Source organism: Dermacentor albipictus, chromosome 1, assembly GCF_038994185.2.
Source record: "Dermacentor albipictus isolate Rhodes 1998 colony chromosome 1, USDA_Dalb.pri_finalv2, whole genome shotgun sequence".
NCBI classification, from domain to species: domain Eukaryota; kingdom Metazoa; phylum Arthropoda; class Arachnida; order Ixodida; family Ixodidae; genus Dermacentor; species Dermacentor albipictus.
The window spans coordinates 399,960,559-399,976,534 of record NC_091821.1 but is presented as its reverse complement, the minus strand read 5'-3'; the positions used below and the strand labels follow the sequence as shown (position 1 = coordinate 399,976,534).

The 15,976-nt window shown below is 49.7% G+C and overlaps 1 protein-coding gene across 3 annotated transcripts in view; it reads right to left on the bottom strand.

Moving 5' to 3' along the window:
- Positions 1-3,658: 3,658 nt before the first annotated feature.
- Positions 3,659-15,976, bottom strand: part of LOC135918771 (probable ATP-dependent RNA helicase DDX23) — a 55,150-nt gene continuing 42,832 nt past the window's right edge. For all 3 annotated transcript variants that reach the window (XM_065452465.2, XM_065452467.2, XM_065452464.1), the window contains one exon: positions 3,659-3,957. In XM_065452465.2, coding sequence (XP_065308537.1) covers positions 3,734-3,957 — 224 coding nt within the window. In that variant the 3' untranslated portion in view covers positions 3,659-3,733. The remainder of the gene's footprint in view (positions 3,958-15,976) is intronic.

Below are 15,976 nucleotides of genomic sequence, written 5' to 3'. Positions count from 1 at the left end.
CGGATTTTCTGCGACACGTGCTCCCTAACGGTACCGTCATGGCATCGCTCGCTTACCTCACGGAGCCGGGAGCATTGCGTTTGGTTGAAATGAGCGCGGCTGGTTCTTTAAAGCCAGGCCTTCCGTGCCGCGTCTGGTTTGGCAGATGGAATACGGAATAGTCGGTTGCCGTCCCTTTCTCTTGGGCTGCACCCGCCGAAGGCACAGCAACGCGGCATCGCGAACATGAAACTACGCCACAAAAGCACAAAGGAGGCGCGAAACGTGGTGCCTGCGTACGCCGCTCGCAATGTTTGGCACCGCGATGGCGGCGTCAGCAAAAACAAGCAAGAAAAAAGTGACCGACCGCGTTCGGCCAATGGGAGGGTCGAGCGTCGGGGGAAAGAGCAGGGAAGGAGGACGGCGGCAATCTTCAAAGGATGGCGCTACTTTTTTTTTAATGAGGGGCTTTATTCTGAACTGCTCTGAACGCACGTACTGCGCTATCTAGTGGCATGTCCGCATGTGTCCTCCGAGACGATATGCGTGGCGCGCCGGCGCGTGCGAACGCTGAGAGTATTTTTGTCGCTGACTGCGCACCCAGTGGCACATACACAGTGACCCAAGGTGGCGAGGATCATTGAAGAGCGGCACATACCCGGTTCATTTATGGCACAGCTCGCTAAAACGTTGGCGTGAAAGACGTTCGTGGAAAAGTGGCACGTGCATAATACACCCAGTGAATTTGTAGCGCAGCTAGCCTCCTAATGCGTCGGGTTTCTGTCCTTGAGGAACCGGTATGGAGTGGATTCGATTCTGCCCAGCGCGAGATAAATTTTAGAGCGTTTCTAATGGTATATTCGGCTGGTCGAAATCCCCGATCGCGAAATCGACTGGTTGAAATGCGACTGGGCTCCTCTCCCGCGCTTCCCACTGCGCAGGCTACGCCATCTAGCGGTGCCGCCGTAAAGCCCACGCCCGCTGCGACTTCGATTCCGCCGAGCATCGGAGAAATTAATTAAGGCGCTTTTAATTTCTCCGATGCTCGGCGGAATCTTGCGATGCTCGGCACCTCAGGCCTTGAAGCCCGAGGTGCCGCCGTCCAGCTTTAGCCACACCCAAACCCTCCGTCTATCGCGTAATTCCCATTTCCTTAGCCCATTTCAGTGAACAGCGGTGTTCCTTTCCCATACACCGCCACTCGTCCTTGCCTCGTCCTTGCCTCTTTCAGTGTCACGTCGTAAAAGTGGACAGGGGGCGATGCTCATGTTTCTGTATGTACCTTTAGGAATGGGCCTCACGTTTGCAGTTTTCCGAGAGCGCCTATTTTCGGTGTTGAGCGCATAACACTGCGCTGCAACATAACCACTCGCGGCGTCCAAAATTACTGTTTCACAGTCGTCTTCGGTGACCCAATTGCACCATTGCCCACAGCACTTTATATGTACACATGAGCACCCTTCGTTTCTAACCCTACATGACACGGGCTCCGTGATGGAGAAATACACGTCGTTTCCAAATCGCATGAGGAAGTAAACCGTAGAGAAGAGCAATAAATTAGGCCACAGCCTTTGGGCCACGATGACATTACACAGTGCGAGCCACCATTCATCATATCACTCCTTGACCAAGTGCCCATTCTTTATAATGTGATAGCATTGAAGGCATATGAAAATTGGGCTGTCGGCTCCGTATACGGGTTTGTAACCATCTTAAAGTACATGCGCAACACTGAAAGATCACATTGGATTTGTTCCTCCAGTTTATCTATGAGGCGCACCTAAAGAAGCAAAGCTAATAATACTCTGCTTTTAGTCATAGATTATGGGGACGCTCAACTCTCATGCCTCCCCTATGTTTTCCCCGCATGGCTCTTGCATCTCCTTTAATCTGGCTTCTCCCTGTAGCTAAGTGCCGGCAGCTCTCGGTGTGGTTGCAGCACATTAGGATAGACAGCACGAATGTTGCACTGCTAACGCCACCTAATGTGGGGTTAGCCAGCGCAACAGGGAAGCTTTCTTTTTGGCTCCGGGTCGGCAAGTTGCACGGACGTTCCGCGCATGCGCAGATTCATGTTTCTGCGAGATCATCTTGCGAGTCCTAGGAGCAGGACACGGGAATGGACGAACACGATCGTGAACATGCCACTATTCGCATGATCGTACACGTGAACGACCAGGTGTTGGTGTCCACCATGGAACGACATATTCGCTCAATGTCCGATACCGCTTCGTGCTGCCCCTTTATTCGTCTGATGAGTTGCTTGCGGTAGCTTCCCAAATCCAGTCGCGTCGAGTTGGACTTCCTCGATTTGTCGCGTGCCTATTGGCAAGTCGGCTAGCAAGCATTGCTGTATGAAAGCTGCAATAAATGCCCTTGTTTGCGCTACTGTGTTGTTCCTTTGTCCCAATAGCACATGTGAGACCCCACAAGGTACATGACCCTGTGCTGCCACATACACACCAATTCTCGCCCACAGTGGCAACAAATGGTGGGGCCTTATCTGCAGCATGCAAGATTGTGGCCATTCACAGCAGTGGCAGGCAAGTGACGCATGTGTAACAATCTGTGAACACTTTAGCATCATAAAAATGGCTACATTCAGTTCTCTTCATTGTCACACATTCTTGCAAAAATGAGTTGCACACAATGCAGTTGTGGTGAGTGGCAGCTGTCACAGCCATCTTAGTCTTAAAAACTACAGTTGAGCCCGAATGACACATTTTTCAGAGAACCGTGTAGAAGCAACAGAATATCTGGAAGAATGTGACATCTTCACACCCTCACATAAAATCTTATTTAATGTTGAATGAACTATTGAAGACCCACTCAATAATGCTCATTATCACTTCCTGGTGGTTAGACTGAATGATAAATACTTTGATGAAGCAGTCATAGCTGCGAATCACACTAAATGAAGTTTGTCGTTTTCATCTGGGACTTCATTCAAATCTTAAACAGTGACAGCCTTTTTTGAGCACCTTGCAGCTCTTTTCAGCTTCCGCGCAGCCTCATGTATCAAAGTAACCATACAAGGTTCAAAGGACAGGAGAAAGCGTCTGCAGACATAGGCATAGGGCAACCCCTTGTACCTTTGGTCCATAAACTCTTGGTTTTGGCTTTGTGAGCCATGTTGTCATTGCCGACTGGTGATGATCTTAATAAGGCGATGGTGATCCTTCGGCGATGCAAAGCAGCTCTTGTGGAGTGACCACTTACAGCGGCAACATGCAGTGGCCAACATTGTAGGGATCAAGGCTCGCTGGACTGCTACCCGGTTAGCCCAAGTGCAGCATGCGCACATACTCAATCAGCCTTGCGGTGAGCCTTTGCCCGTAAGCACTGTCGCACTGCGGTGCGGTGCATCTCCACAACATAGGCACAGCCAATGGGCGATGTCACGTCAGTGATTCCCCATTCCAGTTTTTGGACATAACTGGGAAGAGAAATGCAACAAATGGGAGGCCAAATAACAGAACCCTAAGAAAACTTATTGGGAAAGGTGTTCCAGAGCATAACAGACATGAAAATGCAACAAACAGGAACCCATCAACGAGATGTGTCTTGAAGAAGAATCCACGAGCACTTTCAGAGTGGAGGTGGCTCTCCTTTAATCCAAAGCCACGTTGCATGCTACCATAGTCTCATGAACACTTAAAATAAACACATGCCGCCGCAATACGTGTGAAACTGCTGTAAGACATCCGAGTGACTCAGCAGTCTCGTTTATTAAAACAACAGTGGGAGGCAACATTCATGCAAAGATCTTTTCCTCTCGACGCTTCTTCGTGACAACGGTACCAGGCTTGTGTTGTGCATCTGGGTGGTTGGCCAGTTCCGGTGGGCATGTGGAGACTGGACTGCTCATTATCAGCTGCTTGAGGTCGTAGAACAGGTGGGAGTCTTCCTTGGTAACAAAAGACACAGCCTTGCCGTGCAAGCCTGCTCGTCCAGTACGGCCGATACGGTGAGTGTAATCTGCAGCAGAAGCAAAAAGTGTTTGACTTGAATTGTATTCAGAACAGTGCAACAGCAAATGCAAGGAATTTCCACATGAGCATGACATGCCCACTTTAATTTCAGGCACACATGAAATCATGCCATAAACTAGCAGTGTTTCACTTTCTGAGATGATGACTCTTGATATCTCCAAAAACTGTGGACCAACAGCAATCAGCAACATTGCTGCCATGACCTCAGCAGACACCAGTAAAATACTGTAATTACTAGCATAGTGAAAAAAACTCCTTTTTCTCAAAAACTGAAGCGAAATCAAGGGTCTGTTCGAATAGTGGTGTAAACTTTATGGGTACTTTTCCGAAACAACGAAAATTGAAAAAAAGGCAATGGCTAAAAAAAAATTGTCAGATAACTTCGCCTTGAAATGAATATGCGGTAAAACCCAGCTAATTCTGAATATATCAGATAATTCGGACTCGTCCTTTGGCCCTGGAAAGTGTACGCATTACTTAATAGAATGAAGCTATCGTTAATTCAGATTATTTGGACGCATACCGGTTGATTCGGACAACCCTCGGAGTGCGGAGAGTGCGAAGCGCCACAAACGTGTGACGCAAAAAAGCAAGAGTGGTGCTAGCGGTCCACTGAAATGCAGTCAATTGAAACGAAGCGGAGGAGTGATCTGCAGAAACCGTGCGCGGCGCACTACAGAGAAAGATAGAAGTGAATGCACTAATATTTCGCCAAACAGCATGGTGCGAATGGTACAGGCTTTCGTTTGACCTGCAAAATTGCGCAGGGGAGATCTCGATCGCTACACCTAGCCCAGCACTGCACAGTAGAAGTGAATGCACTAATATTTTGCACTGCAGTGTGTAGCAGCGCAGCACACCGCGGCTCACACAGCCAGGCACGCGCAAGAAGAGGTCAGTGGAGAAGCGCGATAGTGAGCTGGTGCTCATATGCAAGTGCGCAGCTGCACGCGGTGGTGAGAAAGTGTTGCTCAACGACGTATTTGACATGAGGACACGGGAGTTTTTAACTGCCGTGGCGAATGAGTACCAAACCCCGCGAAAAATGATGTACTCGGTGCGCAAGGGTCAGGTATTTTTTTACGCGTAAGCGAACTGTCCAGCTCTTCAAATCGGCAGAGTATGTCTGAAGCCGCAAAATGAGCAAACGAAAAAGGCGCCTGGAGGTGAAGAAAATCGGGCACCGGGGAAAGTACGAAGAAGCATGAGCATGCAGCAAACTAACGCCACCTAGAGAAAAGTGTAGGTAACATTGAGCAAAGGCGGGAAGGACAAATGAGGCGAAGCGTCACAGAGGACGAAGGTAGGCAGAGGCGTGCTGGGATGACCTCCTCTGGCAGTTCCTACAGGTTTTGTTTGCAATACAGACGTATTGAGATAACATAATCCTCGCGCGTCGTACGCTGTGTGTGCAAGTGACAGCATATGACAGTGAGCCGACGACGGCAGCTCAATCTTGCAGGCGCAAGAGAGGAAGCGTGCCAGATCCCGTTGCGTGCACGACTACCGGGGGAGGGGGGCATGGCATAGTATTTCGGCCACGTGCGCTCGCACGAGCTTTATCTGGAAAGCGATCCGCTTTTGGGGCACAGTTAGGTGGGGCGATGGCGTGTAGCTTTGTGTGCGCTGTGTTCTCACCCCTCAGTTTCTGTAGAAGCGTCACTTCACTCGCTGCTACTGCCACGATTCCTCACACCAGGGTTTTGACAGCGAGTGTCGTGCACTGACACCATGCTAGTTAATTTAGTTAGTAAGCGAATGTTAACAATGAGCCTTCTACTCCGGCGGCTGCTGCGTATGGCACCACCGCCAGATATGGCGCGGACAGTGTAGATGTTTAGGCGCACCGAGGGCCGATAGCGCCATGTGCGCTATAGCGCCCATACGCTTGCGCGTCACTGTAACTGTAACATCACTGTAAATTTTGGGTTTAGAAGACGAATGTAGTTCGTTATATCCATTGATAGGACAAGTTCACTTCGTTAAGACGAGTATTTGAAAATATGGATCTCTATGGGAATTTCAAGGGGAATTTCATTTACTTCGTTATATCCATTATTTTGTTAACACTAGAACCTTGTCATATCGAAATGGGATATGATGAAAGAATGAATGTAATGGAGTAAATGAAATTACCCTTGAAATCCCCTCAGAGATCTCTGTATATAAAACCTTGTTTTAATGAAGTGAAGTCGTCCTGCCTATGGATATAATGAACGATATTCGTCTCTGAAACGTAGAGGTACCCGACCGCTGCGCGCCAAATGCATCGCTTTATGCGGGATTTGGCACTCTTCACTGCAGCGGTTCAAAACTTGCGCGTCCTCGCGTTGGATACGTCATCAAGCAAAACTGGTCTTCTCACCACTGTGCGTAGCTGCGCACCTTTGCAAAAGCAGCAGCTCACTATCGTACTTCTCCATTGACCTCTCTTTTCCACGTCTGGCTGTGCGAGCAGTGCCATGCTGCGGCGCTATGCACGGCGGTGTGAAAGATTAGTGCATTCACTTCTGCGCGGTGCAGCTGGGGGTGACATTCAATATCTCACAGACGAAATATCAGAGGTCACACCCAGGCCATGCATTCACTTCTCCTCCAGGCAGCGCACCACGTGGGCTGTCAGCTGGGTGTGGCCTCCGAGATCTCATTGCCATCAGTGCCAGCTGAGAGAAGTTCGTTTGCCCCCTCAATCAGACAGCGGAGCACTGTGTTGTGCCACACGCTGTTCGACTGGGATGAGCCAAGTGGAAAGTGGACGCGAAAGACCATCACTATGGAACAGAAGGCAGCTATCTAAAGGCTGTTACGTCAGGTGCTAAGAATTTGCATGTTGCACACGCCAGATTTTTTTGTTGTTTTATTTTATTCAAGTTTCATTGCATGCGTGGCCGTGTAGTGGTTCTGCAGGCCGCAATGCTTTCTTCTTATTTCCATGTTTACAATAGTGCACCTCATAGGGCATATATTACAGTAAATAGCAATAACGTACACAACAAAGTAGCGGATATAACAAAGTAATTTTGGCTCCCCCTTCATCTTCATTAAAATGAGGATAGAGTGTATGCCATTTCGTTATAACGAGGTTCGGGTGCAGTCCGATTTTCACTCAGCGCAATGTCAGAAATGCAGCAGAAGCTGACGAAGATGAAGACCGATTCTACAGCAGCTGGCACAATGACATCAAACTTGAGTCTACACTGCGATGGACAGAAAATTTGTTGCCGTTGCCGACCAGCTCACTGGCGAAAAAGTAATCAGGATGTGCGTGCAGCAGTGAAAGGCACGCCTACCTGGACAAAAATGTGGGTATTGCGCCATGGCCAAACGGGCCACACTTTTAAGGAAGTCACAAGAGCCTTGCTACTGTAAGCGCTAATCAGTGACAAGATGATGAGAACTGCTGCTTCTGCATTGATTTTGTGCAATATGGAAACAAAGTTTGCGTATTTTTTTTCAGTAAATAAAGGTGGACTGGCATAGCAAGCATTTATTTATTGTTTGCTTGATACCTTCGATAATTCGACATTCGGTTAATCTGGCTACTTTTTTTCTATTCCGTGAAATCCGAATATACAGGGTTTTAATTACATGTTTGCTATCAACAAAAAGGGTGCCGCATTCTGCAGTCAAACCCACTTATAACGATACTGGTTTTAACGATATATTGGTTATAACAATGAGAAGCTGCTGCATTGTCAACTTTTGTATGTTTTCCATGGTGAAATAACCCGCTACAATAATGCCCCGATGGGCATTATCGGTTATAATGATGAAGTCTGGCTGCTGGGTGTCAGAGCCGAAAGATAGTGAAATGTGAAATCCTTCAAAAGTAAAAAAGAAAACGAGAAATGCAAGCCGCTGCACGATGGGCCGCTGCTTTAACAGCCACTGCAAGCTCATTTTACATCAATCTCCGCGCGTCTCTCTCCCATCGCCCTTTCATTTCTCCAAGCACAAATGGGCTGCGCCCATAGCTCTATGCCGCCCCTCCCTCCGAAACATGAATGGACCTAGCCAACTGTGATGCTCACATGTTGCTCGCTGGCTCCTCATTCAGCTCAGTACTGCAAACAGCTTAATCACTTGCATTCATTTTTGTTGGTTGCGTCGAAATCGTTCCTGGCCATGCGGTTTCTCAGCTTCGTTTGACCAACAGTTAGTTTGACTCACCATCGAAACGGAAGATGGCTGAACTGCCTGCTGATCACTGGCAACGCATGACATTGCCCATGAAAAGTTCACAGCTATGGATTTGAAAACTAAGTACTCCTAATTTATGAGGCTATAGTCGCTAACATGCTTCCTTCGGATAGCGACAGCGATGACTGCAGCGATGATGTGGTAGGGCAGGCTGGCTCAACATTGTCCTCACAGGAGGCCTAGATGATTCAGTCAATCCAGGGCTTCGTTTTTGCGAGGAACCTTCCACTGCACTATGCGGAGCACCAGGATGCCTTGGAGAAGGATGTCGGCAAGCTTTGTGTAAAGCATGAAGGCTGACGGACATAGGGTTTTCTTGTGCAAGCCAGTGAGAAGTATGTGGTGAGATACTTGATCTCACCTCAGCGTTTCTTTTGGATTTCTCAAGCTGACAGGCTGCCATGGCAGCCTCTTCGCAATTTTTAAAAGGCCCCTTTTAGGGCCACCAAAGTGGTGCCTTGGCGGTGCTCACATATCGCATGCCACCGTGACCCCTCTTTGCACTTGTTGTCGCAGTGCCATTCTTTAGCACCGACAGCCGCGGCTTGTTACATGCGGTCGGAGCACCCAGGAAGCAGTTAAATGAGTGAACACAATCAGCAGCTGGATGGAGGAAGGTGGTGGGAAGGAGCACCGGCCTCCCTGCCATTATAGTTTTCTCATATCAGCTCTGCAATCCCCCTATTTTGATTTTTTTTATGCAACCCGGTTATAACAATTATCGGTTATAACACTTGTTATAAGTGGGTTCGACTGTATTTGTAGCATGCAATTTGTCGTGCTGCTTCTGCCAGTTGTGCACGCAGACTCCATCAACACCAAAATGCTTTTCCTACAGCATAATTCCTCTGCTTCACCACATACTTTAGGGCCTTTGAGTTAAAACTGACCATATAACTAGAATGATGACCAATTTCCCACAGTAAAATACAAGACAGGGAGAAAAACAAGGAACAGACAACATGCCACGGAGCTGTCACTTTTGAAGCAGAAAAAGATGCAGATCTCACAGACTGTGGGAATCACTGTAAGCACAGCTTTCACGAGTCGGCAAGATGAGACTATCTAACAAAATACCATATTTATTCGAATCTAGGTCTACTGTTTTTTCCAAATAATCATATGCAAAACTCTAGGGCCGGCTTAGATCCGAGGATTTTAAAGAATGCACCTGTTTGTTTGTAACTGAAAATGATAAATATGGTCCATAGCTAGCGACATCTAGACAAGTCAGTACTACAGCCACTACTAGTCGGGCCAGTAGCCTACAGAAGTGCACAAGCGATGTCGTCACTTTGACCTGTGTCATATCAGAGCCGGTTCTATGGTATCGGCGTGCCGATAGTGCCGCTTTCACTTTACACTATATACACTATAGTGCCGCTTTCAAACAAAAAGTTGTGCTAGCCGCAGAGGCATAGTAAGCCAGGCGGGACTTCAGCATCGATGAGAAAAACGTCCATCGTTGGAAGGGGCAACGTGAGACTCTTTTGCATATGCTGCAACAAGGAGATGACAGCGATAAGATAAGTGCGCAATAGCAGAGAGGAGCTGTTCCCCGAGATCGCGCCACGTTTCGACGTGTGCGATGCTGGACTGTCTGCAGATGGGTGGGCGCGTGGATGCGAGCTCGCGTGCGTTTGCAAGCGTACGTGTGGTCTGGGCTATAGGGATGAGGCTAACGGTGGTGACAACGTAGAGTGTGCTCGGCATGTTCATATTAAATAAATGCTGTTATCATTCTGTGAACGCTGTCCTCACTTTTTTTGTTCAGCCTACATTCGAGATAAGTTTTATGTTTTCTGGCTTCGGACATTCGGGGATCGGCTTACAATTGGGGCTGGCCTAGATTCGAATAAATATGGTAAGAAACGGGCAGTGGATTTTGGCAGAGAATGCTTCCCGTAACAATCATCAGCCATGATGGTGTTCCTTGCAGAGCAAGGGTACGTTTTATTCAGGCGAGATATTCTCGAGCGATCACGTTCGGTGTACTACTACCACCTTCACAAGATTTTGTGTGATTTGGCACCAGACGCATCGAAGTAGACAGCCAAAAGCATTTGTGACACTATGAAACAATAGTGAGCTTAGCAGAGTGGCCAAAATTCTGTGCAAGTCTTGTGTCCTCGATAGCGACAGCTCCTACTCAAAGAGACAGCCAACAACGACAAGATGGCAACTTGCGGAAAGGTAGGCAAAGAAAGCTTCACTTTAAAGAAGGATTACACATGGCTCACTGATTCATTCACTTCTAGCTGTGCACGTCATTCTGATTGTTGCACTGGTGGAGCATTCATTTTTACATTGAGAGCCATCTCACAGTGGCACGAGCTATCATCATCAGCAAATTGAGTCAACAGGGAAACTACAGCAAGGGCATTTGTTTGTGGGACTGCGTGGGACCAAATTTGGAGACCTGAGTATTACGGGGGAAAAAAATTGAAATTTTCAAGAGCATATACTGCGCAAGTATGTTCATTGTGCCAGTGAACAAGGTAAACAAAGGAAATACCATGGAAACAATATTGTTACGGTGAAGTGAAGGAAGACGTTGAATTGGACTAGAGAAAGACGAAGTCTGGCGGTTGCCTGAACGCCATATCCATCATTTGTAAATATAAGTTATTTTACACTCGTGGGCCTGCTTTCTTCCCGCAACATTTTGGTGGAAGGTGCGGGGTACCACCACGGAACTTCGCAGCGGACGTCATCTACCTGCTGCCACAATGGCAAATCAACCGACACAAGCGACAACGCCTCGGCAGCCCGTGCCCACGGTCATCCTCACTCACCCACGGGACCCGGGAACATTTTGTGGCACGGACAACGTCGACGTCGAGGACTGGCTTACGATGTACGAGCGAGTGTGCGACAACAACAGGTGGGATCCTACAATGATGCTTGCAAACGTAATATTTTATCTGAAGGGAACTGCGAAGCAATGGTATGACACACATGAAGCTGACCTAACGAGCTGGGATGTTTGCAAAGAAAAAATTCGAGACCTGTTCGGCAGACCTGTCGGTCGTCAGCTGGCAGCTAAAAAAGAACTTGCGTGCCGCGCTCAGACGTCCACAGAATCCTATGTCGTGTACATACAGGATGTGCTGGCCCTCTGTCGCAAGGCTGATGACAACATGACCGAGGCAGACAAGATTGGCCATATATTGAAAGGTATTGCAGACGATGCCTTCAATCTCTTGATGTGTAAGGATTGTGCCACTGTGGATGCAATTATTAAGGAGTGCCGGCGCTTCGAACAAGCGAAGGGCCGCCGCGTCACTCAAACTTTCGACCGGTTGCCCAATACCGCCGCGACATCTTCTTGCGAAGACCCGCCGCGGTTCGTTCAGCCCGCAGGACCGGAAGAAATAACGCGCATCGTTCGCCGTGAGCTTGAGGCCATGGCCCCGGCTCCCGTTCGTTCAGACTGTCGGGAAAGCGTACCCGCTATCTCCCTTATACAAGCGGTCGTTCGGGAGGAAATAGCAAGTTTGGACATTCCATCTCTCTGCTCAGTCCGCCATACCAACACCTACCAAATTTCTCCGACCGCTCGCTCCCGGACGCAAAGCTTTCCACCACTCCGTCGCAACCCAGCTGAATGGCGCACTGCGGATGATAAACCCATCTGTTTTAATTGTTCCGGTATTGGACACATCGCCCGTCATTGCCGCAACCACTGGTCGTCGCCTCCTCGGTGGTCGTCTCCGAGTCACTACAGCCAAGTACCCGACAATCGCACTTTCTCGCCCTATACGCCGACTAGGAACATCAACGCCGACGGTGCTCCACCAAGATCCAGCCGATCCCCGTCTCCACAAGGTCGTAGGTCCCGTTCGCCTCTCGTTCACCGCTCTTCGTCCCCTTCTGCAACCGGTCGCTTCGCTTCGGGAAACTAGGCGGTGCAGCTCCCGGAGGTGAAGCTGCAACTCCGACCCGGCCCACAAATCCTCTATTGACCCTGCCTACATGTGGAAACCTGCTGGACATTGAAGTCGATGGCGTTCCTGTTAGATCTCTCGTTGATACAGGAGCGCAGCTTTCAGTTATGAGCGCTGCTCTCCGCCGCCGGCTCAAAAAGGTTCTGACCCCCGCCGTACCGTGCACCGTGCGAGTCGCCGATGGGAGTACGTCACCTGTCCTTGGAATGTGCACAGCACGTGTGACCATTGGGGGCCATTATACCGTTGTTCTATTTATCGTCCTTGAACACTGCCCACACGACCTAATTCTCGGCCTCGACTTCCTTTCGAAACACTCTGCCCAAATTGACTGCTCCGCAGGTGTTGTACAGTTGGACCTGCCGCTTCCTGCCGACGCAACCACTTGTGCTCCACACCGCTTATGTGCTGCTGAATTTGCAAGGCTGTCTCCACAGGCTGCTACAAATGTCCTGCTGACGCCCTGTCCTCCCGTACCTGATGGCGAGTACGTCCTGTCGCCGCTTACTGACGTGGTTTTGTCGCGTAATATTGCCCTACCGAGCACCTTAATTCGGATCCGCGAAAACTGCGCTCGCGTGCCCATCCTCAATTTTGGGTTCTCGTCACATGTTTTGCCACACGGTATCGCCATAGCGCATATCAGTCCTTTGGAAGAATTTCAGATTTCTTTTTTGACCTCTGAATCCTTCCTCAGTACGAACGGACCTTTGTCATCCACTCCTTCGTACTCGACGCCTGCGGACGATGTTTCTAAGATGATCGCCCCCGACCTTCCTTCCGAGCAAACAACAGCTCTTCGTCATCTCCTGTCATCCTATCGGGACATCTTTGATTTGGACGACCGTCCACTTGGCCAGACATCTGTTGTCACGCATCGCATCAACACCGGTGACGCCAGCCCCATTCATAGGCGGCCATATCGTGTCTCGGCAACAGAAAGGGCCATCATACAGAAAGAAGTAGACAGGATGATCGACAAGGACATCATTGAACCCTCCAGTAGCCCGTGGGCATCACCGGTTGTCTTAGTAAAGAAAAAAGATAACTCGTGGCGCTTCTGCGTTGACTACCGTCACCTCAACCGGATAACCAAGAAGGATGTTTATCCCTTGCCTCGCATTGATGACGCTCTTGACTGCCTTCACGGATCCCAATACTTTTCATCAATTGACCTCCGCTCCGGCTATTGGCAGATTAGCGTCGATGAGATGGACCGCGAGAAAACCGCCTTTGTCACACCGGACGGTCTGTACCAATTTAAAGTCATGCCCTTTGGATTATGCAATGCGCCAGCTACATTCGAGCGCATGATGGACTCTCTCTTGCGCGGCTTGAAGTGGTCTACATGCCTGTGTTACCTCGACGATGTGATTGTGTTTTCGCCGAACTTTGAGAGCCACCTGCGGCGCCTCACAACCATACTCTCCGTGTTTCGCAGGGCTGGCCTTCAGCTAAACTCCTCCAAGTGCCATTTCGGTCGCCGTGAAATTAACATGCTTGGTCATCTCGTCAACGCCGCCGGAATCCAACCTGATCCACAGAAAGTTCACGCCGTGCGAAATTTTCCTGTACCTTGTTCAACGAACGATGTCCGTAGTTTTCTGGGCTTATGCTCTTATTTTCGGCGATTTGTGAAAAATTTTGCGGACATCGCTCACCCTCTCACTGACCTTCTTAAGAAAGACGCCTCTTTCTCTTGGGGACCGCTACAGGAGAAAGCCTTCTCTACCCTGATTGAGCGGCTTACCACTTCCCCGATTCTCTCCCACTTTGACCCTTCTGCGCCCACTGAAGTACGAACTGACGCGAGTGGTCATGGCATCGGCGCTGTCCTCGCTCAGCGTCAACAGGGCCAAGACCGTGTCATCGCTTACGCTAGCCGCCGCCTTTCCACGCCCGAGCGAAATTACTCCATTACTGAGAGAGAATGTCTCGCGCTCGTATGGGCGGTCGCGAAATTTCGCCCGTACCTTTTCGGTCGGAGCTTCTGCGTTGTCACCGACCATCACGCCCTCTGCTGGCTCTCCTCTTTGAAGGACCCAACTGGACGACTTGCACGTTGGGCATTGCGCCTACAAGAATATACATTTTCTATTATATATAAGTCAGGACGCCTGCATAAAGACGCTGACTGCCTGTCCCGCAATCCCGTGGATCAACCGGACGATACCGATGCAGACTCGGACATCAGTATTCTGTCCCTCTCCGGCTTCCTCCACATTGGCGACGAGCAGCGCAAGGATCCTGTTCTTCGAACACTTATGGAACGCCTAAGCTCCCCGCCCAATCACCCGTCCCTTCGGATGTTCACCTTGCGCGATGGAACTTTATACCGTCGTAGCGTTCGTCCTGACGGCCCGGAGCTCCTCCTAGTCGTCCCCAAGCACCTTCGACTCACCGTGCTCCAGCAACTTCATGACGCTCCTACTGCTGGACATCTGGGCGTCACTCGTACTTACGACCAGCTGCGGCGCCGCTTCTTCTGGCCTGGCATTTATCGCTCTGTGCGCCGTTATGTCGCTTCTTGCGACCTGTGTCAGCGCCGGAAGACGCCTGCTATGCCTCCCGCTGGTTTGCTTCAACCCATTGATATACCTACAGAGCCCTTCTTCCGTGTGGGCCTCGACCTCCTTGGTCCGTTTCCAATTTCCATCAAAGGAAACAAATGGATTGCTGTAGCAACCGATTATGCCACTAGATATGCCATCGCACGAGCCCTGCCAACCAGCTGCGCTACAGATGTCGCCGACTTCTTACTAAAAGACGTCATCCTGCACCACGGCGCCCCTCGCCAGTTGCTGACGGATCGCGGCCGCTACTTTCTATCGAAGGTCGTTGATGATCTGCTCCGCTCCTGTTCTACAGAACATCGGATTGCTACCGCGTACCACCCTCAAACGAACGGCCTCACCGAGCGACTCAACCGCACACTCACTGAAATGCTCGCCATGTACGTTTCCAACGATCACCGCGACTGGGACGTCGCTTTACCATACGTCACTTTCGCATACAACTCGTCCCGTCACGACACTGCCGGATTTTCACCATTTTTCCTTTTGTACGGCCGCGACCCCACCTTGCCTTTTGACACGTTGCTACCTTCCGCAGTACAGTCACCCAGCACTGCTTACGCTCGCGATGCTATTGACTTAGCCGCCCAGGCCCGAGATGTCGCCCGTCATCGCCTCACAGTCTCGCAAGCTTCTCAAAAGCGACGCTACGACCTCCGGCACCGAGACCACCATTTTTCACCTGGTTCCCTTGTCCTTCTCTGGACGCCTTCACGTCGTGTCGGCTTGTCGGAAAAATTACTGTCCCGTTTTTCTGGTCCGTACCAGATCTTACGCCAACTGTCCGACGTGACCTACGAGATCGCCCCACTCGGTCAGCCTTCCGTGCCTCCCAACTTAACCAGTGATGTTGTTCACGTCACCAGGCTCAAGCCCTATGTCCCCCCAATAAGTGAGGCTGTTTAACTTGCACCGGGACGGAGCTCCCCCACCGGGAGGGTGATGTTACGGTGAAGTGAAGGAAGACGTTGAATTGGACTAGAGAAAGACGAAGTCTGGCGGTTGCCTGAACGCCATATCCATCATTTGTAAATATAAGTTATTTTACACTCGTGGGCCTGCTTTCTTCCCGCAACAATATGAATGGGAAGGAACAGTGTGCAAGCTCACAGAGTTAACTTTTAAATCCCACCATGACCCTCTCTAGCATATTCATTCATTTATGTTCTCAACCCCCATGCACGCCTTACAGTTACAATAATTTATTCTGTAGCACCAGTAAACAAATAAAAGTGTTATATATAATACACAACAACTGCAGGCATACATAACATGACAAAATGAT